At 39.2% G+C, this 26,755-nt stretch overlaps 1 protein-coding gene across 4 annotated transcripts; it reads right to left on the bottom strand.

Annotated features, from left to right (window-relative positions):
- Positions 1-4,219: 4,219 nt before the first annotated feature.
- MBIP (MAP3K12 binding inhibitory protein 1) lies at positions 4,220-21,120 on the bottom strand. 4 transcript variants are annotated; one of them, XM_075030255.1, is made up of 9 exons: positions 20,949-21,120; positions 15,764-15,883; positions 13,825-14,046; positions 13,624-13,720; positions 12,108-12,173; positions 10,266-10,418; positions 7,704-7,801; positions 6,342-6,380; positions 4,220-5,184 (listed from the first exon to the last, which is right to left on the bottom strand). In XM_075030255.1, the coding sequence occupies exons 1-9, from the start codon at positions 21,066-21,068 to the stop codon at positions 5,074-5,076; spliced, it is 1,026 nt and encodes a 341-aa protein (XP_074886356.1). In that variant the 5' UTR covers positions 21,069-21,120; the 3' UTR covers positions 4,220-5,073. The 4 variants fall into 4 exon arrangements, with proteins under 4 accessions (XP_074886356.1, XP_074886357.1, XP_074886358.1 ...); XM_075030256.1 differs by having other exon boundaries at positions 4,220-5,181; XM_075030257.1 differs by lacking the exon at positions 7,704-7,801.
- Between the last annotated feature and the right edge of the window lie 5,635 nt (positions 21,121-26,755).

Raw genomic sequence — 26,755 nt, 5'->3', positions numbered from 1 at the left:
TAAACAGATGTGGATGAATCAACTATGGAAATAAAAAGGATTGAACTCTTACATTTATTGTTCATGTATAACCCTTTTTAATAACCAAAATGGGTAAATTACACTAATTAACCTTTAAAAATTTAGATGATTTCTAAATAATAGCTTCAAACAATGCTTATTCTTTTCATTGTTACTTCTAAGTGTTTTGTCCATGACAAGGCAGTTTCATTACAAGATCTACAGAGGCAGTTGTTTAAATGTGCTTTCTCTTTTTTCTTATTTCTCAATCATTAGACTTTCTACAATACATACTCCCACCTCTCCCCCATCAGGTAGCACTTGAAGTCAGAAGAAATCAAATCCATATATCCTAGGAAGCAATGACAAGAAAACTCATCTCCTGGAGACCACCTGAGTTAGGTCTTACTGCTCTTGGGTGGGATAGATTATCCGATAGGACAGCAAATCCTATTCCTAGCCATAGGAGCATGTTATCTGGGCTAGGGCAATGCTGGCAGCAAAGGCAATGTGTAGCCCAACGCTTTTGGACAGGTTGCCTGGACCCTCAGCAACCCACAGGGCTGCAGATAGTTTTAATCCACTTTCTGCCATGTGAGAGGATTATACAGGTTCATGTTATAGCGCATCTGAAATCAGGGTAGAGAGATTCCTATGGCTACAGAAGCCTGAAGTACTCAGCAAGTCTTCAACAGGAAGGGCTAAGGGAAATGCTTTTATGGGGGAAGGGAAAAGGTATCTGTAAAGGAATCTTTCTGGAGATGTTTTTTCCTCTTCAAAGCCCCCCTCTCCATGACCTCATTCAGGAGAGGATGGTTCAGCATCTGTTACTGTAGAAAATGTTTTGTCTGTTCTCGCTGGTGCAAATGATTTGTAAACTAACCAATCAAAAATACATTTTTTATTCAGTATTTTGACTGCTTCCCCTTCAAATAATGTATCTTTGTCATTCTGCGGTTAAAATTTCTCAGTGGTGTTGTAAGGTCTTAATTAAAACAAAAGAGATAACTTATGATGGATTTTAAAATAAATAAATAATCCAGCACTGATCACAATACATTGGATGGAATGGTGAATGGTTTGAGTTTCCTAAATTACTGATATTACCTGCTGATACGAGGGCTGTTCAAAAGGGCACTTCACTTTTGGGTTTATTTATTAAAATCCTGCACTCAACTGTAAGAAATTAGCCTCCTAGAGATGAATCACTCCCTACTCACAGGAGCCTGAAGCAAAGAAACTGATCACGCACACACAGCAGAACTGCACAGTAACACAAGCGCCGATGTTTTACTACATCTCCCATGCAAGGTGCTAAACGGCAATGTGAAGCATTCCTAAGGGAGACAACTTCTTGGCTTAAAAGTGATGCTCTTGGACACCTTCCTCAAATAATTAATGCCAAATTTACAGTGCTGTACAATTATCTTTTTTTTATCTTGTAACTGGAAGCCCTTAATAACTGAGCTGAAGTGTGAAGTGCAGGCTATTGGACTCTGCAAAACCTGGAAAGATCGCTAGGTCAGCTTTCAGGTAAGCATAAATAAGGAGATGGAATGTCTCATTTTATCTGTGAAATTTTACGTATTGCAGCTGGGATACAAGTCTGCCTTGACTTCTTGCAGCAGAAACCAAGCTATCCTTTCAGTTCTTGGTTGGCTACAGAGATTTTAAGCATTTCTTTCAAAGCATGCACCTTGAAAACATCAGAGCAGAAGAGATGTAGCTCAGGTAAGAGCCTTGGCAGCCTGGAACACTGTGCAATCTCTCTCCAGCAGGACATACCATGGTCATTCTCTTTTCCTGCCAGTTTACAGCAGAATAAGTTTGTTGGTGTTGGTAATGTGGAATAGCTATACACTAGAACAATGGTAAACCTGTTCTGGGTAAGTTAATTAAGCAATGCCATTCCTAATTGCCTGCAATTTTAATATATATATAGATTGGGTACGTGTGGGAAAGGTTCACAGAGTTTCATCTGAACCTTGTGATATATCATCCTGCAATGGGTTGCAGTTATTTCAGTGCAAGAGTTCCTCCACAGGGAAACATTCTATACAAAATTATCATTGTGTAACCCAAACCCAGGTGGCTTTTATCTACTACCAAGTTAGGGGTTCACATGGTCCTAACAGAATTGCTTTTCTTACTGCTAGCTCTAGCTGAAGTGGAGAAGGAAAAGATTTTAACCAAGATATAAAGTTCTCTTCTTAACCATACTTTGGTGTGTCCTTTTGGAGGAAAGGGAATGTAAATCAGCCCTGTATCAGTAAAAAGGTCTTGGTTAAGGTGTTGAGACATGTCAACAAGATAGCAAACACTTCCTCTGCTTTTGCTTCCCCTGTAGTTACCTTTCAGACTTCAGCTACTGCAGCTCCACCTATCAGCAAGCACTGTTGTGTTTCAGGTGCAGAAGAAAGAAAACCAGCATAACTGGTAGTTCTGGGAAATGGGTAGTGTAAGAGGTCTATCCTGCATCCCCTTTATTATGGGGGTGTGGTGGATTGGGTAGCTAATCTCTTCCTACAGAAATAGTCCTTACAGTGGAAATTAGTTGTAGGAGGTAAAACCCAAAGAGGCAAAAGGCAGGAAGGATAAACTAGTAAGATCAGTAGCACTGAATACAAGAACAATGTCCAGTTCCCCTGTCCCTCTATGCATAAAAGTCATATAGCAGAGGAAGGGAAACTTCCAACAGTTTGGCAGCCCCCTGAAATCTGCAACTACTTTTAATGCGCAACTCACAGCAGAGAATATCTTTCCAAAGAATTTTTATAGGACAGGCACACTGGCATTAAGTGTACAAGAAATTAACAACTTGAAATCAAAGAACAGCAAAGGTCTAATAACAAAGCAAGATGAATACCTTGACATTTTTCAAGTGTCTCTGTAGCATTTATTTGATAAAGTATATAGGGCTAATAAATTACCATCCAGAGTACTTCTGCTGTTGTCTCCTTAGCTATTGTCTTGCTATAATGCATCTTCATTATGCTTTCAAGTCTTAACTGCTATGTTGCTGCCATCTTGAGAAAGAGGAAAAGGAGAATCCCATGGCAAGACATCTTTCAAGTAGCAGGCAATTCACTGCAGAAAAAGCCACTTTGAAACTGCTAATGCAGCCTTTTTGTAACCAGCCTCCCTTGAAGAAAGCAGCTTGTAATCTATTCCAAGAACTAACCCCAGATGAGGATGGAAGTATTTTTTTTTCTGTATATATATATGCACTTGTTTTAATGTAAACTAACAACAAATAATTTAATATTAAACAAATCTTTCATACCTAGGTAATCTCTTCTAGGGCTTCACTCCAGAATTTTCCAGAGAAAATTGCATAGTGTAAATGCAGTAGACTTAGCCAGCATGTCCCACCGGTACTTGAGTTATGATGCACATGAGTAGAGGCTACTGCTTTGTAAAAGCTAAATCCCTGTGGTCATCCTTCCTGTCCCCAGTTGCAACAGTCATCTCCCACCACTCTTCCAAGTACTACTGTGTGAAGTGTGTGGTGCTAGGCACAATTATATCCACACTGTACTCTTTTGAGCTATGACTCTTGGAACCCAGTACAAAAAAAAAAGTTTGCAGACAGCAAGTAAAGCTTATCTACTGGAGGTAAAAGTTGCAGTCCACTGTGCTGCTTCATCAAAAGACCCCTCATAATATGAGCTGTTAGTATTTTCAACAATGGCAATGCTTTGCATAACAGAAGCAGTCACTGTAGGATACGGTACTGATAATGTAGCATACAATCTGAGTAACAGTGCTACACATATGCAGGTCAGAGCCTTCAACTGCAAAAGTACCTCTTTGTATCCAATGTTGTATTTGAGGCACTCATGACTGCTTGGGTTTATCTCTTCCTGGGTGGGTATTAAACACCTGAACAAGTAATTATCATGCTGTCTTCTTTCCTGGAGCTAGGACCAGAGCTCAAGCAGCTTTGTCTCCCACTTCTGCTGGTTCACCTTCAGAGAAGCATTAGGTGCAGTTGCTATAACAAACGTCAGTCTAGATAAGAACACGGAATCACAGAAAATGCCTACTATTCTTCAAAGTGCAAGACTGTGTCCAGTCAGTACTGTTTATAACACCTGTCACAGAGACTGATACAGGGACATCGATAACATGACTGATGTAAACACAGCAGTTAAGATAAAAGTGTAACAGCTATTTTTCTTCTAAACTGGAATAAAGAGAGACAGCAAACAAACTAAAGAACTGGTATAAATAGAAAATGGTTTATTTAAAAACAAAAACAAAACCAAAAACCAAAATCACACTTCAGTGTGTGGCCAAAGGTCTGACTTCAATTTAAACTACATACCCAGCATCCATGCTTCAGAAGTCATGTAAGCATGCACATGGAAGGAAGGGAAGCTGTTGCCTGCTGGCATGCTCCTCAAAACCTCCCCTGGCGTGGTCTTTAGGATATATTAAGTTTGTTAGCAGGGTAAGAAGTTTGAATTCCTACAGGACACTGAGGAAGTGAAGAACAGGTTTGTCTATTTACACATATAGGATTTCCATAACCATCTTTCAAACAGAAACACAATTTGCTGCATTTCTAACAGCTGTGAAAACAGTGACAAATATGGAAGAAAATGCAGGTAAGCATGCATACTGCAAGGTTTTTTGTAATTTTTTTTTCCTAAGACAGTTTACTTACGAGGAAGTATTTAATTTTATTTCACAAGTCTATGCAAACTACTTACAGGAAAAGTATTCAAAAGATAGCCCTTTTGAATACTCAATCACCAAGAATCACATGTGAAATGTAGCTTTTGTATGCAGGTTAAGACTTTCCACATACAAACAATGCTGCAATCCTCCTTTATAACAGAAGGGAATGGATTATTAGAATGCTATTTCTAAAACATTCTTCATTTTAAAGTAACTGTTTAATTAATAAGACTGTTTTTCAATGAGTTCTTCTGAAACAAAGCTTTCAAGATCATCCAAAAGGAGCTTATATGCATGCTTTGCTTTCATTGCTAAAGTCATCCCCAATGAACACTACTCAGGTCCATGGTTTAGGTATGTGTAAAGCACGATGAGGATTCTGAAAAGACTTTATCGAAGAAGCCGCTCAGCCTCCTTGGACTTGCTTTCTTTTGTTTTCCTCAGTAATGCCTGTTTTATAGCATTGATCTTTTCATCAAGTTCAGCCAATGAATAGTTCTGCTAAAAGAACAAAATAAAAACCACAATCATTTACATCTTGTAATTACTAGAGAAGTGGCCTAGCACTTGATACTTGAGGTCACTGCATATTACACTAAATGATAGAAATACTTTTGCAGAATTGTCTGAATCTAGTCTATGGCTATTGAAAAAAGAGAAAGAATGTAAACTTAGAAGAAACTGACAGTCCTAATCATGGATCAATATATCCATGCCATTTCCATTAGATGCTTGTTTAACCTGTTCATAAAGAACCGAAAATCCTTTGATGTTAAAACACCGGACAAGACTATCTAGATCTTGTAGAACCCAGATTTACAACTGAAGGGTTTTTTTCCTATTGCCCAACATCAATCTCCTCTGTGCCCACTTAACCTGACAATTTTTTTTCTCTCTCCTTACACAAAGAACCGGTCATCATCCTTTTCATAAAAATATTTCACCATATGGAGGATTTTTTTCTTGTGTAAATAAGCCTACTTCCTCAAGTCTCAGATGGCCCACAGCCCATTCTAAGCATTCTCTCCAGTCCATCTGTCTCCGAGTGTGCGGGACAGTAGCAGACAGTGTTCCAGCTACAGTCTCACTTGCACTGAGGAGAAATTCTCTCTTGTGTCCTAAGGTACACAGTTAATGCTTTCCCTTATGTGATAGTGTCATAAAAACAGCAAGTCTAACTGACTTAGGATAACATCAGCTATAATATCAGGTCTTTCTGCAACACTTTTGCCAAGCCAGCCATTTCTACTTTTATTATCTCTTCATAAACTGATAAAGCCAATAAAAAAAATTTAAAATCAACAACAAAAAAAAAACAAGCCACAAAACAAACCCAGAAGACATTACTAGGAGGCTGATCAGAATTCACAAATTGCTTGTTACCCCCAGCTTGATAACACCACAAATTAATTTTATTCTATCATCCTTCTAACTGGTGAAAACACTAACTAACCTACCCTAGTACAGACTCTTAGAAGACTCATTTCATTGTGACACCCATTAACTTTCTGTCTTCTTCCCTCTCTTTCTTTGCCAGCAAGCTATCCAATACTGATGCAGCTGTTTCTGAGAAGTCAGATATTTACTTGGTTGAACTTCTGATTACTTTTCACTCAGAACATCCTAAACTTAAGGTAAACAAATTTAATAGCACTTACGTGGGGAGGTTGAACCTTTCTCCTCTTGCCAGAACAGCTCTAAAGAAAAGACATAATCAAAACAGACTTAATGTTGCACTGACAGAGGACCAATGTAACAACATTGACAAGAGTCTTTAAAGTACAGAAAGAACACTGACTGCCATTCCATGGATTAAAGAAATCTTTTTTATAATTAAGTACTTTGGATCATGAGAAATACTACTGGAGAGCAGACAGAAGCTGTTGAAGCTTCTCCACGCTTGGCAGCCAACAACTATCAGCTTAACTAAAGCTTCCTTCAGACAAAACCAAGATCAATATCCAGCTTTTGAAGCTGTCAATATTTTTTCTCCCTAAAATTTTCATGTATCCACACTAATATTTATGCAAAACTCTGGACAAGAAAATGCTAATTACTGCACAACACTACTATTGCCACCATCACAAATTTTTTCCCAGATCCCCATTCTAGAGAAAATCCTAAAGCACTTTCCATGGAAATTTCAGCTTATGAAAGTGTATGTTTTAACTTCTGTTTTCCAACAACTAGAAGGAATAGCCTGACAAAAAATATTGGTCTCCAACACAAAAAAATGAAACAAAAATTTATAATATTGCTATTGATTTTTAATTGCTGACTCTTCTTTGGCTGGTCTCAGGGGAGAAGATACAAATTAAAATATGATCAACAGTAAGAGACATTCTCCTGTTACATGGGGAAAGAAAAGCAAGATAACAGACAAGAAATTTCTACAGACAAGCAGAGCCTGATGCAGCAACAACTAATGTTCTCTTTGTCCTAATCTCCTTTGGTGAATGAAGCACAAGGTTTACTATTCAGAAAGACAGAACTCTGCCTGAAGACTAGCAACAAAGAAACCAAAGCCACAGAATCACACCAAACAATTTTTAAAGGGTTTACTCTCTCATCCTATTGGAAGTTATTTCACGTAGCTGATCTTTAGTAATCAGATCATGTACAGAAGCCCGAAGGATTTCAGCTGATTTAAGCCATTAATGATTTGTATTGAGATCAAAACTTTAGTCAATTTTCTTGTCATAAGAAACACTTTGGATTTTTGGAGGGGGAGCGGGCAGAATCCAACCTCTATAATACATTTCTTACAAATTAGTTAAGCTCGGGTGGCTGCAATTCCCCCCCCCCAACAAATACTATTTTCTTTCAAATGAGAAATTAGGTAGAAATATGAACTTACATAGATAGTCCACATGAAATATAACCATTACACCAAGCCAGAGTTGTCTATCAAAAGAGTCTGCCCTCTGACTCCTTAGGTTTTTGTCTGTACATCAAAGATTTGAGCACAAAAGTACTGAATGCATTTAGATATGCTGAAAGAAGTTGAGAGAATTTCTTACTACAGATTGAAAATATTCAGGAGATAGTCCTTCCAGCTCAAGGATTTTATCTTCAAGCTTCTTAATTCTCTGATAAATGTCTCTTGGTACAGGACCACCTAAATACACCAGTACAAATACAAAGAAATCAGGAAAAGCACTTGAGTAACTTTTTAAACTAAAGATTGCAAGTTTTACAGGTAAATTCTTCAAGTCCGCTATCAACCAGCAGCTGAAACAAAATGAGCAGATGGGATAATAAAAAGGAAGGGTAATTAATATGATTCAGAGTAAAACCTGACTGATAAGCCAGGGCAGTCAGTGAAGACAATAGACAACTTTATGCAAGTGGATGCAATATGTCTGACAAGGTCCCTGGAACAACTAATGATCACTCTTACAATACCTTTTGTCACACACCAAATGTTACCGCTTCAAAACTGACAGCAGCATCAGGAGGGAGCAGATGGGATGGCAGACCAGACATGAATTCAGCATTGATACCTAAGCTTGTTCTGAAGGAAACCTATCTCCACTGAGCATCAGAGGTTAGAGGACAGGTATGAGTTATGCTTGACAATTAACAGCGTTTGCCTGGCCATAGATGGGAGAAGCAGGGGTGGGGAATGTGTATGTGGAATGGAGGAGTAACAGAGCTTTGGAAAACAAACAAACAAAACCCCAAACTCCCCCAAAAACCCACAAACACAACAGCAATGAAAAACCCCACATCAACCCATCTTGCAGCTGTACCACAGCAGCTTGAGCTTGTTTCCCCATGTAAGAACAGAACTGATGAGATCAGCCTTAGAAAGCATTTTATTTATGCTACATAGTATTCTATAACCTGAAATAACTGTTTATCACAACTAACTACTGCCTATCCCAATTAAAATGATAGTCTGGGTCTGAGCAGTAGTGACAACCAAAGCCTTAGCAAGCTTTTACTCTTTCTCTTGCCACCCATTTCCATTTATTCCTAGGTCTATTAGGTAAGACAATTCTATTCCACAAACTACTGAAATAAGCACTAATGGGTTTCTTGCCATTCATCTATTTCCTCACTTCAGACAGACAATTCTGCAGGTAGCTTCCCTCCTTCAGTTCTGCTCTCTAACGTCACTCAGCAGCTACTAATTAAATCGGCTAACCTCTCACTCTTCTTAATATTGCTGTCTCTTAACGTAAAGGGAAAAGAGCAGTGCTAGCACTAGAAGAAGCTGTTCTGAAAAACAGCAGGTGAGTCAAGAACAATTCTTTCATTCTTCAGAAACAAAAACTGGTGAGCAGGTAGCTGAGGCAGGTTACCTGCTCAGATGAATACTTTTTGCACAGCTGCTGGGGTAAGTAACAAATGATCTTGAGACCTTTGCCAGGAATGCTCATTCAGACAGGAGCTGAGCTGGAATTGCACACTTTCATCCTTTTCCCCTATACTGTAGTTTAGCTGACCTGCTCCTTCAAACAAAATTACGTTACCTATTACAGGCACAATCTGGAAGCAAGGACCCCCTCCTTAGCTACCCCCAATCATTATCCCTGATATGCATAAACTCCAAAGCTACTACATGTTGTAACCTTAAAGCTAGCCAGCCACTTGCAAATTCTATTTGCATGCACAAAAAGCACCTTATTTTTGAGACACCTATACAGCTAAGGATCAAGCCCTGACTGCCATCTCAACCGTATCTAGGAGTATTCTACTCTCCCTGCCACCAGAGGATCCAGTATGCATTCACAGGAATCTAGTAATCTAGTCAGTGTTCACCATATTCTTAGAGAAAGTATTGGCATCTATTCAGTATTCAGAAAACAAAAAAAGTAAAGAGTGTGTCTGCAGTATGATGTGTAGAACATTCACTTTCTTAGGTGAAGATCTCAGCTTCTGTTCTGTTTTGAAAACATTTTTCATGAAAAATACAGATTCCTCCTTGATAAGTGCCTCATTGAGTTATATTCTAGAAAACTGGTGCTGGGGTGAGGAAAGAAACTACTTAATGTCAGTAGCCTGGTGGCTATGGCATTTATTTTAGTGAAAGGTGTGGACTCATGTTTGCATGGCTAAAGGGAAGTACTGACAACAAGCTTCCCACATTCTGGGAAATAAGCTTCTCACATAACTGTATTTCAAGAATCATCCACCTTTAGGAAAAGGTTTCAGGTTGTGTTTTGGGTTCATCCTATCCCCAGCCCACAGGGTGTCCATGAAGCAGGACCGAGTCCTAACCTCAGCTTTTCCCATTCAGTGGGTCAAGGCAGAAGGACTCCACTGACTATGGAGAACGCCTACATCCAAACATTCCAGATTGTTTCAAATCCCATTCTGAAGTGCTCCTCTCTCATTTGCCACCACATCAAGTGTAGATTTACTAACTCAGCACCCTAATTTGGGCATAAATCTGGGTTCCATTTTGGGCATAAGAGCCTAAACATTAGATTGCAGTACTTGTGGTGACTAAACCCTTCAGTGGATCTATCCACTGTTTGTACAGTCACAGGTTTTATAGACTTAGGTTTACTACAGTAATGATAATTGTAGTACAAACTGGCACACTGATGTCAAAATAAAAACATGATACAAACCTGTCTGTAACCGTAAGTGTGCTTCAATGTTTTGCAATCTCTCTTCAACAGCTTGGTTTCCACAATCATGAATGGGTACATTGGCTTTGTGACTGGACCCGTGTGCTCCTTCAGATCTAGTCTGAGGTCCATATGTATTTACTACCCTGGAAACTAAGTAAAGAGAACACAAATTTAACATATATGCACATGAAACACAAAGCACATCTAACTAAAGCAATTAAAATATGAAAACCTATGTTAAATCAATTTCACATCAGTCTCTCATGTGAAGGGTCCCACACACATTAAGATCAAAGGTTCAAGTAAAAGTATTTTCCTATTTTTGCATGAGTAACTAAACTAAACAAAAACCTAGGACTTTACATATGCAAAGTAAAAGAATTACTCATACATTCATGTAGAATGGCAGTATCAAGAATTTGTCATCAGCTGCTGATAAATAGCAGAAAACCCAATATCTATGTCAGCAGTTGCACATGTGAGCTGTTGTGAATGCAAAGAAGAGGCCAGACCTAATATTACAGGAAGCATCATAAATACATGAAGATGAGGGGAGGTAAACAACTAGAAGAACCGCTACAAATCTCAGCAAGGAAGTTCTCTTCTAATTTTCGTTATTTGGGTAACAGCTTTAATGACTCTTCAGCTGCTTCTGGGTCTGTCCTTTCCCCCTGCTGAACCATGTCTTAATCGGAAGATTTTGGTCACTTCTCTTGAAATCACGGTCATTTCTCAAGTCCTTCCTGATAGGAATACTGCAGTGTACTACAGACTTAAAGACTATGTTGGCAACTCTAGACACTGAAGCACACACCTTCTTACTCAGTACTTCATGAAGGTCACATGTTACATTCTTGCTTCAGTTTATGCTGGTTTTACTTCCAAGTCCTTTCTAAGTGTTATTCATGTTTCAGTTATGAACTGTTTGGGTTTTACTTACTGGAAGTGCAAACTTTTCTTTTTTCCTGTAATACGCTACCATTCAAGTTACAAACTAGCACTCAGTTTAAAAAAGTGACTACTGAAAGGGGTTCTTAGTGAAAGATTCTAAACTCATACCCACTTCCCCATCTCCCTTAGTTCACCAGACCTTTTAACGCTTATACCTATCATCATGCTTCGCAGTATTCAGGATAATTAATTGCTTTCTAGAACCTGTATCAAGTGGATAACTGAATACTACCACTCTCGAAAATGGAAGAGAGGGTTACTTTCATTCTCATTTTGGAGATTTTGTTTGTTTGTTTTTAAACACAGCGTAACTTGCATGCACCTAGAGAGCAGTAGATGGACAAGCAATCTTTTATCCATAACTTCTGTTGGACAATCATTTCTACACTATTTACTCCTTGCCCAAAAGGCAGTGCAGTGGTAAGCTTGTTCCCCAGCTTGCCACTTCCCATAATCCTATGTCTCGGAACTTCCACTGTGTCCCAACACTATTTTCTAATTCAGTATACTTATACCGACTTAGAAAAATAGAATATGATTTTATTTAATCTCAACTCCTTAACTGGACTGCTAGCTTCGCCTTACAAGAAAAGCTAAGAACTGTTCAGCTTCTCTGTCCTGCTTTATCTTTTGCATCTTTCCTTTCAGACAATGCAAATAGGCTACTTTGTTTTGGACTTAGTGCATAACCATCAGCTTAATGAAGCAGTTATGGGACTGAAAACCTTGGAAAAGTAAGCGAAGATGTAAAAGTACTCACTAGAGTCAAAAATCAATAGGTTAAGTTTGAATTTTTTGAGCAATCTATAAAACATTTTAAAGTAAAAATTCATCAGTGCCATTCTATCTGGACACTCTTACTAAATGGGTGTTAAAATAGTTGCTTACCCTTTATATGGCTTTTAAATCCAGGATAGGGTGTGAAAATGGCATCTGTTCTGGCACAGCTATTTTCTAAATAAATAATAATAATATAAAAAGTGAGGTCCTAATTACATATTTGTAATTTAAAATATTCTAACCATCATCAGTTTTGAGGCTTTTAACAAATCTAAAATTCTTCATACAATAAAAACATCAGAAATACTTCATTCATTCTATAAACACTTGCTCATTAATAGTTTCACACACTTGCATGGACCTAATGGTTTTAACTGCATAAGTCACTTACATAAATGTATGCACACTTGTATATAAAAGTTTATTGGATCAGGACCAAATTTCTTCCAATTTACATTTTATTTGGTTCTTCCTTTTCACTGCACTCCTCTGTAACTTCTTTCTTTCTTTCTGCACAGAAGTCTTTTACCTGCTTACCACTGTTATTCTGTTTTTATGTCCTTTTTTGAAACTGTTCTCCTATTTTTAGACTGATCTAGTTTACTCATCAGCATTCTTTTGTCACCTTCCTGCATTTATTCTGATGCCTGTGACTTCTTTAATTTGTTTAATCATAAAAACCTACAATACAGATCATCTCAGTTTATTCTAAAGTTTATATTTTAATCTCTGTTCATATACACCAAAGCTTTACACATATTTTATTATGCCTGAACATAAAAAGGAAGGTCTTATATTTCTTCTGTACATAATTAACAATTTTAGGAATCAGTATTTTACTATCTAGCATATTCTACTAGATTTCAGATGTCATTTTCATTCCAACTAATACTCAAGGAGTTAAACTCTCCTCCTATAAAGCTTATGGAACAATAAGCTTTGATCTCTAAAAGCTTAAGTACATCACAGAGACAATGCACATCTGGGTTCACAGGTACTTAGAAAACGTCTCTGTACTACTTCTGTATATAAAAGTGTGTTCACTTTTAAGACACATTTGGTTACACAGTTACTAATCATTCTAATGGGATCCTGCCTCCCAGATGAATTTAAGACTGGTTATAGATACAGCCAATTGTGACAATTGGTACATTAAAAACACCAATAGCTTGAGTAATGTTGAAAGGAAAAAGTTATTCTAAGTAGCTAGTAATTCAAATTGATTGCAAAAAATACTTTGGTAATTTAACTAGCATTAAATTAACTTCAGTTTGAACACACAATTCACAAGACATTTCTGAATTGCAATTCTGTTGACTTTGGAAAGAACATCTAGCTAAAACATTGGGAACAACAGCTACAAAATCATCTGATTTAAGATCGCAGTTCTTAAAATGAACACAGTAATAGCTATAATCTTTCTGTAAGGGATGCATTAAACATTGTCATCCAGTGACTACTTTCTTTTTTTGTCGATCTGACATCTGCAGTGCACATGCAAGTTCTTAACTTTAAAACAGTTACTCTTAAAAATTCTGTTTTAAATATAGAATAGTGCTTTTGAAAAATAAAAAAATAAACAACTTAAATTGCTATGAAGATTAAAGTCTGGCTAGCCAGTTACCTTGATTACAATCAATAACATTGCAAAATTCCCTGACATTATTTTCATTGATCTCAGCTTGTTTCCTCTCGATGAAGGCTGATATCCGCCTGTCAATCTGCAGGTAATAAACATGATGGCATGTATCTATTTCATTGTTTAAATATAAAATTTAGAAAGGTCTTTTTGTGGTTTTTTTTTAAATTTAGGTAAATCACTTACTTCTGCTTTTCCAGCTTTTATTTGGACCACCTCTGGATCAAAATTAATATGAGCATCCTTCAGATCTCCCAAGTCATAACTTGCATACTTTTCTTCCATCTGACAGTTACCATCATAAACATCTACACTTTTTTCACAAGCTTGGCCTTCTGTTTTACCTGCAGGTTCAACATGGCCTATATTTTCCTCTTTAATCAATGACTGGAGTTTCTCTAAAAGAGGCTGAACGAAGAACACAGTACGTTAGGGTTAAAAAAAAAGCCAAAAAAAACCCCAAAACAAAAAGCAAAAAGTTCTATTACAATTTCTAAAACAGACTAACAAATAATTTTAGAAATTCCATCTGCCTCTGATAGAACACAGTAATAAAATAAAAATAAAATAAATTTTTAAAAAAGCTATAGTTCCAAATACTGTGCACGCCATGATTCTGGCCTTTTTGACCCGTGCCTTTTAGAAGTTTGTATAGGAAAACTCCCAAATTTCTGCAAAAGTCTGCCTGCTACTTGTCTGTTACTAGCTAAATCAAAGCTTCAATCATTAGCACCAATGCCACTTAATTAACATGTCATTCAAATGCCTACTCAGAACAGTAAGGCTTAGTATTTTTCCTCCTTAACATGAAAGCCAATGCTTTCACGCTGTAAAGCCTTTACTTTATCACCACAGCACTACATTCTCCACTTGAAACTGCAGTTGCCCAAGTGAATGAGAGAATACAGACATGAAATATATAGGCGTTATCCTGAACACATGCTTTTTGTGACACGGTTGATTATCTACTTAGGTCATGAAATTAAATGAGAGAATGCACTGACATTTGTAGCAGCAAAAATGAATGCTTATTCTACTGCAGTAACTCACACAAGATGTAATCACGAAACCTCAGTACATATATATGTCACACCCCCTTTTTATAATAATATAAATAATTTTTACCAGTTTCATCTAGTCTGAATTTCACTGGTTATTTTCCCTCTAGAATTTTTTTTTTTTTAAAGACAACATGATTTTTACCAGTCACATTTCCTGAAATGGAATCAAATTCCTACTTGCAGTGTTCTTACAGTTGGATTTTACTTGCTTTTATCTTGCATATTTTCTCTTTTTGTTTATCACACCAAAGATTTGGTGGATGTCTGGAAAACATTAAAGGTCTTTCTTTTACCTACGGACAAGCAAATACAAGAACTTCCTTTTTCACCCTCTCAGTACTACACACTTGAAATAATTCATTGACTAGCTGAAGCAAAATAATGGTATTCAAATCCCCACCTTTTACAGATGAACTATCAAGGTCAAAGCACTGTTCAGTTACCAGCTGACAAACTGCTCACCCTGCCATGCAACTAAATTACACGTACTTTTGGCAGGGTTGGAAAGTTTCAAATAGTTAAAAGAAATGACAGTAATGGTGACTGGCTACTTGGCAAGATGAGACATTAATGTCAAAGAAATTACTCTTTAAAAAAAAAAAACCTACGCTGAAAATATATTTAATTGCAGTAAGACACTCCAGGATGTGTCATGCTGGGATAATGCCACTTCTTGAACCACTGAAAGCACTCCATGAGCCTCAAAACTCACCCAACGCATGGAATCATTATCATAGCATGACACACACCTGCCGTGTCTTATTGCTTAATTATAACCCACCATAGATGGAAATGTATCACATTTACAATGCAAGTCTAGAAATCAATGAGGCTGCATTTATTCAGCCTGCTCACCTACAGTGGCTATTCCCACCACGAATCTGAAAAATCCCTAAGTGTGAGTACCTATGAAGCATAGCGGAACCCCAAGCGTATAATACTTCTGCATTCTTTTTTGTTGGACATAGCAATATAAGATCAAAATTACTGAAATCTTACAGTTTAGGTAATATAACCACACTGATCACTTTTGTCAAGTCGAATGTGTCCAATGAAATATTTACCTGCAAACATAAAATATGCTGCTGAAGTGCACTAAAGAGCAATGTTGGCTGAAGTGCTGATGTGCTTTGAAGCTTGCTCCAATCAATTACAACTTTCACGATATCGTCTCCAAGGTTAAGCTTCAAGAGAGCAAAACAAGCACAACAAAAAATTATGTTGTTATGTTGTATTAACATCACAAAAGTATACAAGACTTCTACAGGACAACAATTATGCTCAATCTCATACAGACCCCTTTTTATAAGAGGACATTGGAGAGGTTTGACATTAATTATAATTCAAGGAGCTGTCATTTTCAAAGTAAGCTGGTATTTGTAGAGTATATTCAAAATTAAGAATTCCTTACTACCTCATCACACTTTCATTGTATTAATTTGATCTTTATTTTAGTCGATTCTCAATTCAATTAACTATTGTACAAAAACACACTGTTCACGTTAATCACTCAAATCTTTTCTTTTAACAGATGATATAACCACCAGTAGGAAGAAACCTGCACCCAGGATGGCAGTCTCTGTAAGTTCATGTATTTTATTCTGAGATTTGCAAGGCTATCTATGCCTGTACGACCAAGGTCTTGATACTGCACCATGCCACATTCTTGAAATTTTTATTTGCTGCTAATCCAGAGGAGGCTTTATATTAAAAATAAGTCTTTAAAAAAATAAATCTTCAAAAAATCTTGTCTTTAAAAAAATAAATCTTTAAAAAATCTGGAGGTTAAACAAACTCTAGACTACACAGCACCACTATCACACCCATTTCCAAATCGCACTATTTCCCTTTACGTGCATTCAGATCAAAATAACAATTGCCATAGTCTATTCTCTTTGCCAAGGAATTGCAATATTTAATTCCCAAAGCAATAAAGAGAAACACACATAGTGAATGTGAAGTTTTATTTAAAGGAACTATGTATCTTCTATAAGCTAAAAAATAAACTTTCACTTTCTAATACAAAGCTGATTGTTAATAATCACTAATGAACTACATACTTTCACACCCATCATTGCCATTTTGTTACACTAAAGGTCTTCTCAAGATCTTGAAGTAATGAGCACTTTCATTTCCCAAAGCCAAGTAGGTTGTTCTCCAACCAACCAACCTCTAAGTGATGCCCCAAATTCTAGATACAGATAAAACTCTTGTTTAAAATCAAGAGGACCTACAGGTACTCTGAGACACAGAATTCCCAGGTCATATGCATATTTGTACATCTACATCTTGATCCTTCCTTTTTTCTTTAAAAAAAAAAAAAAAGAAAGAAAAAGAGACCTCAGGCAGATGACCAAAGTGACCTTTAACATATGGTCTAAAGATATCCAACTTCTAACAGCATCAAATGTTATGGACAAGAACACAGAATGCATACGCACTTGTTTCCTGAATCCACTGCACAGTGTATGAGGAAACAATGAGAACTAAACACAAGAATGCCTCCATCACTCTGAAGGCAAAGCAGTGGATACAAAGTTGTTCTACATTAATTTTAAACCCCAGTATTATCACAATTTTGTATGTAAACAACTATAAGCCTGAGCTTTCCTTCTTTAGTCAAAGAATAGCCTTGTTAAATCCAGTGTTAGATTCCAAATTACATACCAAAGGAGATGGTCTGACTAGATATAAAATGTATTTTAGATCATTTTCACACAAGCACTTAAACTACATAAAATGTAGGAAAAGTAATGTTTTAGGAAACACTAGTTTTGAACACGTTACAACATCAAGAATGTTTTTATAATTTAGTAAGAATAAAACTTTACTTTAAGAATTAAGCCATTGTGCATATGTGATCACCTGAAGCACGTATTTCTTTCAAAAGTTTCTGGAGTAACATCTGCTATACACTACGTTACAGTCTACTGACAGGGTAAAAAAGGCATAGATGTTAGTCGTTGTAATGAAACAAAATAGGAATCCTACTGCAATTTTGTCCTGGTTTCGGATGGGATAGAGTTAATTTTCTTTCTAGTAGCGGGTATAGTGTTATGTTTTGGATTTAGTATGAGAATGATGTTGATAACACACCAATGTTTTCAGTTGTTGCTAAGTAGTGCTTAGACTAAGTCAAGGATTTTTCAGCTTCTCATGCCCAGCCAGCAAGAAGGCTGGAGGGGCACAAGGAGTTGGGAGGGGACACAGCCAGGACAGCTGACCCAAACTGGCCAAAGGGGTATTCCATACCATGTGACATCATGTCTAGTATATAAACTGGGGAGAGTTAACCAGGGCAGGGCAGATCACTGCTTGGGAACTAAGTAGGCATCAGTTGGCAAGTGGTGAACAATTGCATCGTGCATCACTTGTTTTGTATATTCCAATTCCTTTATTATTATTATTGTCATATTATTATTACTATTATTATTATCGTCATTATTATTTTCTTCCTTTCTGTCCTATTAAACTGTCTTTATCTCAACCCACAAGTTTTACTTTTTTTTCCCCGATTCTCTCCCCCATCCCACTGGGTGGGAGGGAAGTGAGCAAGCAGCTGTGTGGTGCTCAATTGCTGGCTGGGGTTAAACCACAACAAATTTCCTAATAAGCCTCCTTTTTCAAAAAGAATCAGCTGATGTGTGCTTTCATATCCTAGTGTGTGACTCCTGTCCAGGTGGTTCAATGGACAAAACCAGGAGAGCTTCTGATTTAGAATAATTTAGAAGCCAGTGATATTTTAAACTTATAGACATTATTTTTAAATATAAGTAAAGAATAAACCCCTTCCACATCCAAGTATGTTTCTAGTACAACAGAATTAGTTTTCTCAGTGTTTCACATCCTTCTACCTATAAGAACTGTGACAAGCAGGTTTATAAATTCTGTGATTTGGTAACTTCAAAGCCTTTGTATATTTACAAGTCCACAGCCTATTCTGCGGCAACTCACAGGACCATAAGTCATTTCAGCCCTTTGAAATTGTTTTATGAAAGACACTGACTGTTACTTGGGGCTTAAAGAACTTTTCATCACCAGTCATATTGGTTTTGAGAGTTGTTATGTCCAGATGTCCACCTAGTCACTGTGCTGCAAGTGATTACTCTAGTAAAAAAATTCCTGTGCCAGAAATATTCCTGTTTACAGTCCAACCTTTTAGCATAAATCCAACTTAAGCTACTACGATAGATCACAAACTGCGATAGCTAACAATCTGGCATATGTTCACTCATCTCTATAAAAGGGAAATGGGGAATCAGTAGTTTCAGTCAAAAATGCAAGATGGATTGCTAGAGTCAGTAAGCTGGTAAAACACCACAGTTAAATCTACCAGAACTCAAGTACTGGCAGACAAGAGTGTAACTCAACAACTGGAAACAATCATGACTGAGCAATTAAAAAGACCTTCTCAGCTAAGATGGAGCAACCAGACCTCTACTCATAGTTCAGTGCAACGCACAGTAAAACAGGCTTGTCATCATGGAAAGAATACACTCCAAGTGCCAATGAAGATAATTTTACTCTGCACCGTAACTAGTGTAACTCTACTAAGGGGATGTAGCAACTCTAAACTGGTCTCTTGCAATTGTCTGTGCACACCCAAATATTGTTAAAAATCATGGGTTAAAAATCATAAAAATCACTCTCCAGTGACATGCTAGACATAGAGCAAACTTTGGAGAACCAGTACGCTACTGAAGAAGAGAGAGAAGCTAGAGTATTTCAGGTAGTTTTGAAAACAATTAATTAAACTTGTGATGAGTACCCTAGTTAAGAGCTTAGGAAACTTTTCCTTTATTCTTCTTTGTGTTTTTCATAAATACTGGAGTTCAACCTTTCACTCATGTTAACATTGTATGAACAACAGTATGAATGACAGTATCATATCTAGATAAACTGACAGTGCTAGTTCTTCACTGATTACATTTAGAATTTTCACCAGGAAGAATTACGGGATATTTTGTCCACAATACAGATAGTCTTCCTGCCTCTGCAATCCTATGAATCAGTGGTGTATGATCATCATGTTGTTTGGCACTCCTGGTCAAAAGCAAGGGTAGTTTTTAACCACTTTAGAGATAGGAAAAGTGAGCCTCTTACTAGCCAGTGCCTGAATTTTCAGGCCCTTAATTTTGGATTACTTTTGTCTGAAAAGGGAGACAATTATTAGCAGACTTCGAGGTGAGAAGCAAGTATAACACACAATTCTATTCAGATGAGAGGTGAAATGCTCTAAAAAACCATTTCAGATCAGTCAGCAGCTACCACTAAAATGCCTCTGTATTTAAGAGAGTCCATTTCTGAGTATTTTTCTAACATAAACATACATTGTTATATTATCTCCTGCAGATATCGCTCATCATCTGGCCCCAAACCTTCAAACTTCTGTCTAATTTCAGAAGCAAGAGCGTGCTTCTACTGCCTTCGCAGAACTACATATATGCTTCTGCAGTGAAAAAGGAATTTATCTGTAAATGATTTATGGTAATAATTATGTTGTTACCCAAATCTTCTCCTGATAAGGGCCTCCCACCACTACCTTAACATCTGTTAAATAACTCATTAGCCATTACTAAACCTAAAGTAGGCGTTTCAATTTAAGTACCACATAATTTTTAAAGCAGCTTTGCCACCGAGATGCGCTGTGTGTTTCATAGTATGTTATTACCAAGGCAAGGCTAACTTCACGCTCCTGATCATTTACTTCGATTTCAAGCGCAAGTAAGCTTTTAGCAGCTTTTCAGTTCCGAATCACTAATCGTTAAGATACAGCAACTGGGCAGACTGCCGTTTCCCACGGGAGAGAGGACCCGTCAAACTACAGAGTGACATGAGACGTCCCGCCACGAAGAGGCAAAGACACGGCCACGACTATGGGATATAGCCGCGCACCCTGGGGCTGCCCGCGCCGGGAGGGCCGCAGCCGGCGCCCCCAGCCCCCAGCCCTGACAGGAGCGTCACGGCTCCCGCGGGCAGGCCTCAACAGCCTCCCGAAGCGACGCCGCTCCCTCGTTCGCGGCGGCCGCCTTTTCTCTCCGGCGCCGTACCGGAGCCCCCGCAGCCCAGAAGGGCCCCGCAGGCCGGGGAGAAGCGGGAGCAGGCCCTGCTCGGGCCCCCGAGGCGGGCCGGGCCGGGCCGGGGCGGGGCGGGGCGGGGCGAGCCGGGGCGAGCCGGGCGCGGTGCGGGGCCCGCGGCGCCCGGGCCAGCCCTGCCGCAGGCCTCCCCCTCCGCCCGCCCCGCACTCACCTGCCCCGCCAGCCCGGCCAGGCAGCGCAGCGCGCTGCTCGCCACCTCCGAGGCCGCAGGGTCGGCGCCGATCTCCGCAGCGTGGCCGCCGGGCTGCAGCGGGCCGGGCGCCGCCGCCATGACACCGGGCCGAGCCGCGGCCGCCGGCGAGGTCCCCGCCGTCGCTCCGCGATGACGAACCCCCTCGGGTGGCCGTGCCCGCCGGCCCCGCCCCCGCGGCCTGAAGGACCGGCGCGCCAGCCAATCGCGGGCTGCGCGCTCGCGGCCGGCGCCGCGCCGGGGGAGCGGCCGGCCCTGCGGGCGCCGGCTGGCGTTGGCGGGCAGGGGAGGCGGCCGTTACCGGCAGCGCGGGGGCGAGGGGCTTCCCCCGCGGCGCCTGAGCCTGGCTGCCCTGCCCTGCCCTGCCCTGCCCTGGCCTGGCCTGGCCTGGCCTGGCCTGGCCTGCTCGGGTAGGGGCTGCTCTGCCCCTACGCGCAGGAGCGGCGGCCCGGGGCGGCTTCTCGGCTGCGGCAGCAGGGCCCGGGCTGGGGAGGCGGCCTCAGGCCTGGCTGTCCTGGCCGGGCTCTGCCCGTCCTCCTCCGGCCCCCTCCGGCCCCCTGGGTTTCCACGCTGTGGTGTGCGGAGGACCCTCTCCTGCAGTACCTGTCTCTGCAGCGTGGCGAGCAGCCCCGTTTCCCAAGCCTGAGGAAGCATCTTAGCTTTTGCTCCGTCCTCAGACCTCTCTGGGACCCTGAAGCTTTTCTCAGCTCAGGTCCATTGCAGCCAGCAGGTGAAAGACCGCCTCGGTGCTCGCAGAGTCACCGCGTGTTGGCCCAGGCGTGTAGGCCCACCTCTGCGTGCTGCTTTGGTACCACCAGGCTTTGAACCCTAGACTGCAGCAGCTCCTGTGGGGCGTCCTCTCCCTGCAAGGCCACCTTACTCCCTCACCCTTCTCTTTGCCTCCTGGCTCCTTCCTGTCCTTCAGCAGCCTCCACGGAGCTGTCAGCGTGGGCACATGGCAGGCAGGCTTATAGGAGTGCCTCTGCCGAGTGCTCGTGCATGGAGGGAAGAACAACGCGTGTCCACTTAAGTGTTATTTAAGATTACTGCGCTTGTTTCAGCTGTGCTTCTCTGGTTGTACCTTCACTTCTTTACATTCATATGTGTTTCTCTTCAAACCCTCAACCTTTCTGGTTACAGCAAGGTTGTTTTTTCATCAGACCACAAGGAGCAGGTTTGTCAGAGTACTCTCATTATGGGACTTGCGAGACTGTATTCCCTCTTAAGACCGTCTACTTCATTTCTTTCCGAGGACAGGATGAATGCTGACAAAGATTTTCTACCTGATGTTTCCCTTGATACCCTAATTTTGATCCTTTAACCGTCATACCTCTTCCTGTTCCCTCCCCCCAGAATTTTTTATTCCATTGGGAAATGGTGGATGTTGTATATACAAATGTTAAAGCATTCTTAAATAAAGATGTTAGGAAGGCAGATTAATTTATTTGACTGAAGATTTGGGGGGTCTTTTAAAGGCATTCCTCTGTAAAGCATCCAGATAAAACTTACCTTAATTTAGTGAAAATAAATCCCACTAAACTGAAGACATAGTATTCTGTGTCTCCATTCAGCAACCAACTTAAATATTTGAGAAGTCTCAAGTAGAGTCTGCTCAGTTCCATAGGAAAATTAGTTCCAAAGAGGACTTCAGTGCTAATGGTTACAAATACATTTCATGGAGAACTGCGTTTTGCAAGAATATCTTATCTAAGGTGAGCTAGATGCATTTGGCTGGATTTGGATGATGAGAACCACTCTTCTGGTTCATAAATGCTTATGCAGAATGTGTTCCTGATTTGGAAGCTCTGAAATGTAGAGAAACTTACTTAATTCCTGCAAAGATACTGGTTTTGTCAAATGACAGTATCTTGAACACATACACAAAACATGGTAGTCAGTTAAGAAAGATTGTGAAATTTTATTTTGCAGTTCTGTCCAACAATGGTAATTCCAGCTCATGGTCAAGGACTTGCTGCTTCAGCCTGCCCTGGCTCTTGCAGTTTTATCTCTGGACAGGCAGCTGAAGCAATTCTGCGGAACATAATCATTTGGATCAAATCATGAAGCTTTCAAGAATAAAAGAGAATACAATCTCTTTTCCCCTTCCCCCACCAGCACTATAACACTGAATAAACATGTAAGTAATTTGCTGGCCAGAACAGAATATGGAGCACAGATGTAACACCCTGGTATTGATTGTTGCTTCTCAGTGTCAGAGGTGGCAATTTGCCCTGACTGAATCTCCAATGACCTGCAAAGATAGATCAAGTTCAGATGTTTGAACCAAGTTTTAAACTTCAAGTGATGAAAGCTCAGCTACCTGATAAATTCCCCTTCTGAAAAATGCAGCTTTCCTGGAGTGATGGAGCAGGTGTATGCCTACTTAGCAGGGGCTAGATGTAGCTTTATTAGTTGAGAGACCTGAGACCTTTCCTTTGCTTTTGAGCACGTTATCTTTATCCCTAGCAAGAGGTTGTTTTGGGGTACAGAATGTTTCGAATGAAAAATAAAGTGATAAGCACATAAATGTCAGAAAGGTACTGGAGGTTACACTGCCATATACATGGAAATATAAGGGAGGATGAATGAATGTGGAGGATATCAAGAGATGGTGGAGGTGATGTACCATTATTTATTCAGTGATCATTACAAGAAGAGTAGGCAAAAGACCATGAAGCAGTCTGTAGAGTTGTTGATGTCCACCTATTATTTACTAAGCAGAAACTGGATCTTGGCCTTCTTACTGTCAATGACAAATGTCTTCTCTTAGAGAAACAGTAATGATTCCTGTGGGTAAAGAGGACATAGATTTTCTTCCTACTTTCACTATCTCAGGAAGCCTTGAGCTGTGTTGCAGCTGCTAGTTGAATAAATTTGGTAGCATCTGAAATTTCACAGATTAAATTATGTAATGCATTTTGCAAGCATGAACAGAAATAATCTAAATTGATTTAAGAGAGTAGAAAAATGAGAGCATGTGAGAAAATGAGAATACAGAAAAAAATGTGCAAATACACTAAGACAAAGTATGTTAAACATTCATATCTAATGCAAGAGACAGACCAGAGCAGAACGGTTCCAGAAGATGATTATATGCTCACTGTGTGTAGTGCACAGTAAAAATGAATACACTTGCAATCGCCTCTGGCAGTAAAGCTGGCCACAGTAAATCCAGGCCTCCCATAAAGACAGAGGAAATTACATGGCATGCTCACTAAAGCTGGTGAAACAATAAAATATTGGAAGCTCTCATTGCTGGAAAGATACTGGTAATTTGGAGGGAATTTGTAGAAAACTGGCAAGAAGTAGATTGCCGGAGATACAGATTCTAGTTTAGAATGAGGGATCAGAAGATTTAAATATGTGTAACTTGGCAGTAATGGCCGCTTTGAGATATTTTAATAATGTGGCTACCAAGGGAGGGAATAATCTGGAATTGCTTTCAACATTCAGGGATAGAGTTATCATGATAATATTAAATCTTCTGCAGCTTGGATCCCTGAAATGGATCTCTGAGGTGTATGAAAGCCTCTCCCACCAAAAATATAAACACAATAGCAAATATTGTTGTTTGGGTGAAAATTATTTTGAAATGGAAAAGAATTTTCTTTTGGTTTTGGACTATTGCTCCTTTTTATTTGGTTCATAAAATGATATAGATATACACCTCTTTCCAACTCTAGGTGCCTTTAGGCACTTTAAAATCACAGTAAAGTTTAATAAATTGACACAAATTCTGTTTGCTGGTCACCACTGTTATAATTACTAGCACTATTTCTGCTGAATATTATATTAACGTAATTACTGAACTCGCACTTTAATTTTGTCCCTAACTAACACCCAAAGGTGGGTGCTTTGCAGAATGTACCAGTGGCTGAGGTTTGTTGTGCTAAAGAGTGAAATGCTGAGCTAAGGAGCCTGTGTAATGTATAAGCAGATTTTTCTCCTGAATAGAAAAGCTCATGCTGTGTACTTCTGCTTATGTCAGCTGTAGTGCATAGAAAGGCAAAAGAGACAACACTTCAGAAAAAAAATTAAACTGAAATCATTGGGAGCTTCAGAGATAAAAACAATACACTGAATTCTGCCCAGTGCCCCAGGCAAGTGGTTCAGCTTGGCAGTGACTACTGTAAATGTAGTTTTCCTTAATATTCAGATTATCAGTGCTGCACTAAATTATCTCAGTTTATAAATAGAAAATTGATAGTATCCTACCCATTGGATTAAAATAGAATAGGACATAACAAATTCCCCTCCAGAATAAAAGTTCTTATTTATTTTTCCAAGCATTAATTTCAGAAGAAGAGCACTTCACTTCTGTTGCTACCTGGGTACCTAGGAAAAGGCATCACTCCAACCAAGGTTATGGGTCCTGGTTCAACAAGAGGCTTAAGCTGGTGCCTAATTTTAAGCACTGCTCCAGCTGAAGAAACGCAGCCTGCTTCCCTAAAATGTAGCCATGTGCTTATTAACTTCATCAAATAAAGGCTCTGAATTGCAAATCTAATTCTCCAATAGGAGCTGCATTCCTTCAAAGCAAATGTCTTTGCTGACCTTTCGGTGTTTCTCTCACTCTATCAAAATTTAGAAAGCCCTGTTCAGACAGGATTGGAAGGGGATTTGTATGAATGTCCTGTGGGAAATACAGCTGTGATGTATTTGCATTTAAAGAAAAAAAAAAAGCAACTACAAGTATCTTATATTTCTGACTTGCAGTAATTTTATCATTCCTAACAAAATGCAAAATCTTCATGAGGCTGTTGCCTGTTTTCTGTTTAGTGTCCTTATCCTGACATGCACGTAGACCTGTGGCCCCTCCTTTCTGAATTTTTTTACCCTTCAGATTTTCCAATTCTGCTCCATGCTTTGCCTTACTTTGGTCATTATTTTTCATGTCTTTGTTCAGTAATTTTACACCATATTTTTTATCTACCTGCCTGCCCCCTCTTTCTTGCTGCTGTCTGCAAATAAGATTAGCATCTTCTGCACAAAATTCTTCAGTTATATAATTTAGGATCAAGAACTGACCTCTGCAAGGCCCAGCTCAGCAGCTCTCTTAGAAGTCAGTGAACTATTATTATAATTATTCTGTGTTCACGAATTTTAGACTTCTATAGCTACTTTGAAAGGTTTGATTATAAACCTCCTTTCTGTAATTTCCTTTTGAGACTATCACATGAAAATGTAGGTGTCTTGCAGAGTAGGTTTCTATGCTCATAGTGTTTCCCTTGTCTGTAAACTCTCAGTAAATTGACACAAGCATTGTGAAATTAAGCACTCATACCTGAAGATAGTCTAAAAATTAATGATTTTCCACTGCATTAATATGTACATGCTGCACATAGTATATATTTAACTCAGGTTTAATGGGATACTTGAAAATCTATATTTAACAGGGAAAGAGGAATATAGCACATTTACTTCAGAGAAACTTTAACTTTTGGGATTCCTTGATTGCTGAGTGCTTGATTTTAAAAACTGTAGCTTGCATCTTTATTAGTATAATTTGGCTATTATTTTAAAAGAAATAATGGTGATGGATGCTTAAGAATATTTAAAATAAGGTTCTTCAGCTGTGCTATGTACAAGCTTTTCACACAGCTTAGCTGGGAGCCAAGTCATTTTCTAAACATACAGTCTTCCTAGCCTTTTCTGTGGAACAGTTAAGTTGCTCAAATTTAAATTTACCTCCTGCTTCAGCAGTTAACTTATAAATCTCTGTACCCCAGTAGCTGGACAGTTATCATTTAATAGACCACATCTGTTAT

This window comes from Buteo buteo, chromosome 6 (genome assembly GCF_964188355.1).
Source record: "Buteo buteo chromosome 6, bButBut1.hap1.1, whole genome shotgun sequence".
NCBI classification, from domain to species: domain Eukaryota; kingdom Metazoa; phylum Chordata; class Aves; order Accipitriformes; family Accipitridae; genus Buteo; species Buteo buteo.
The sequence above is the reverse complement of the archived record's forward strand: the minus strand, read 5'-3'. Positions and strand labels throughout refer to the sequence as shown.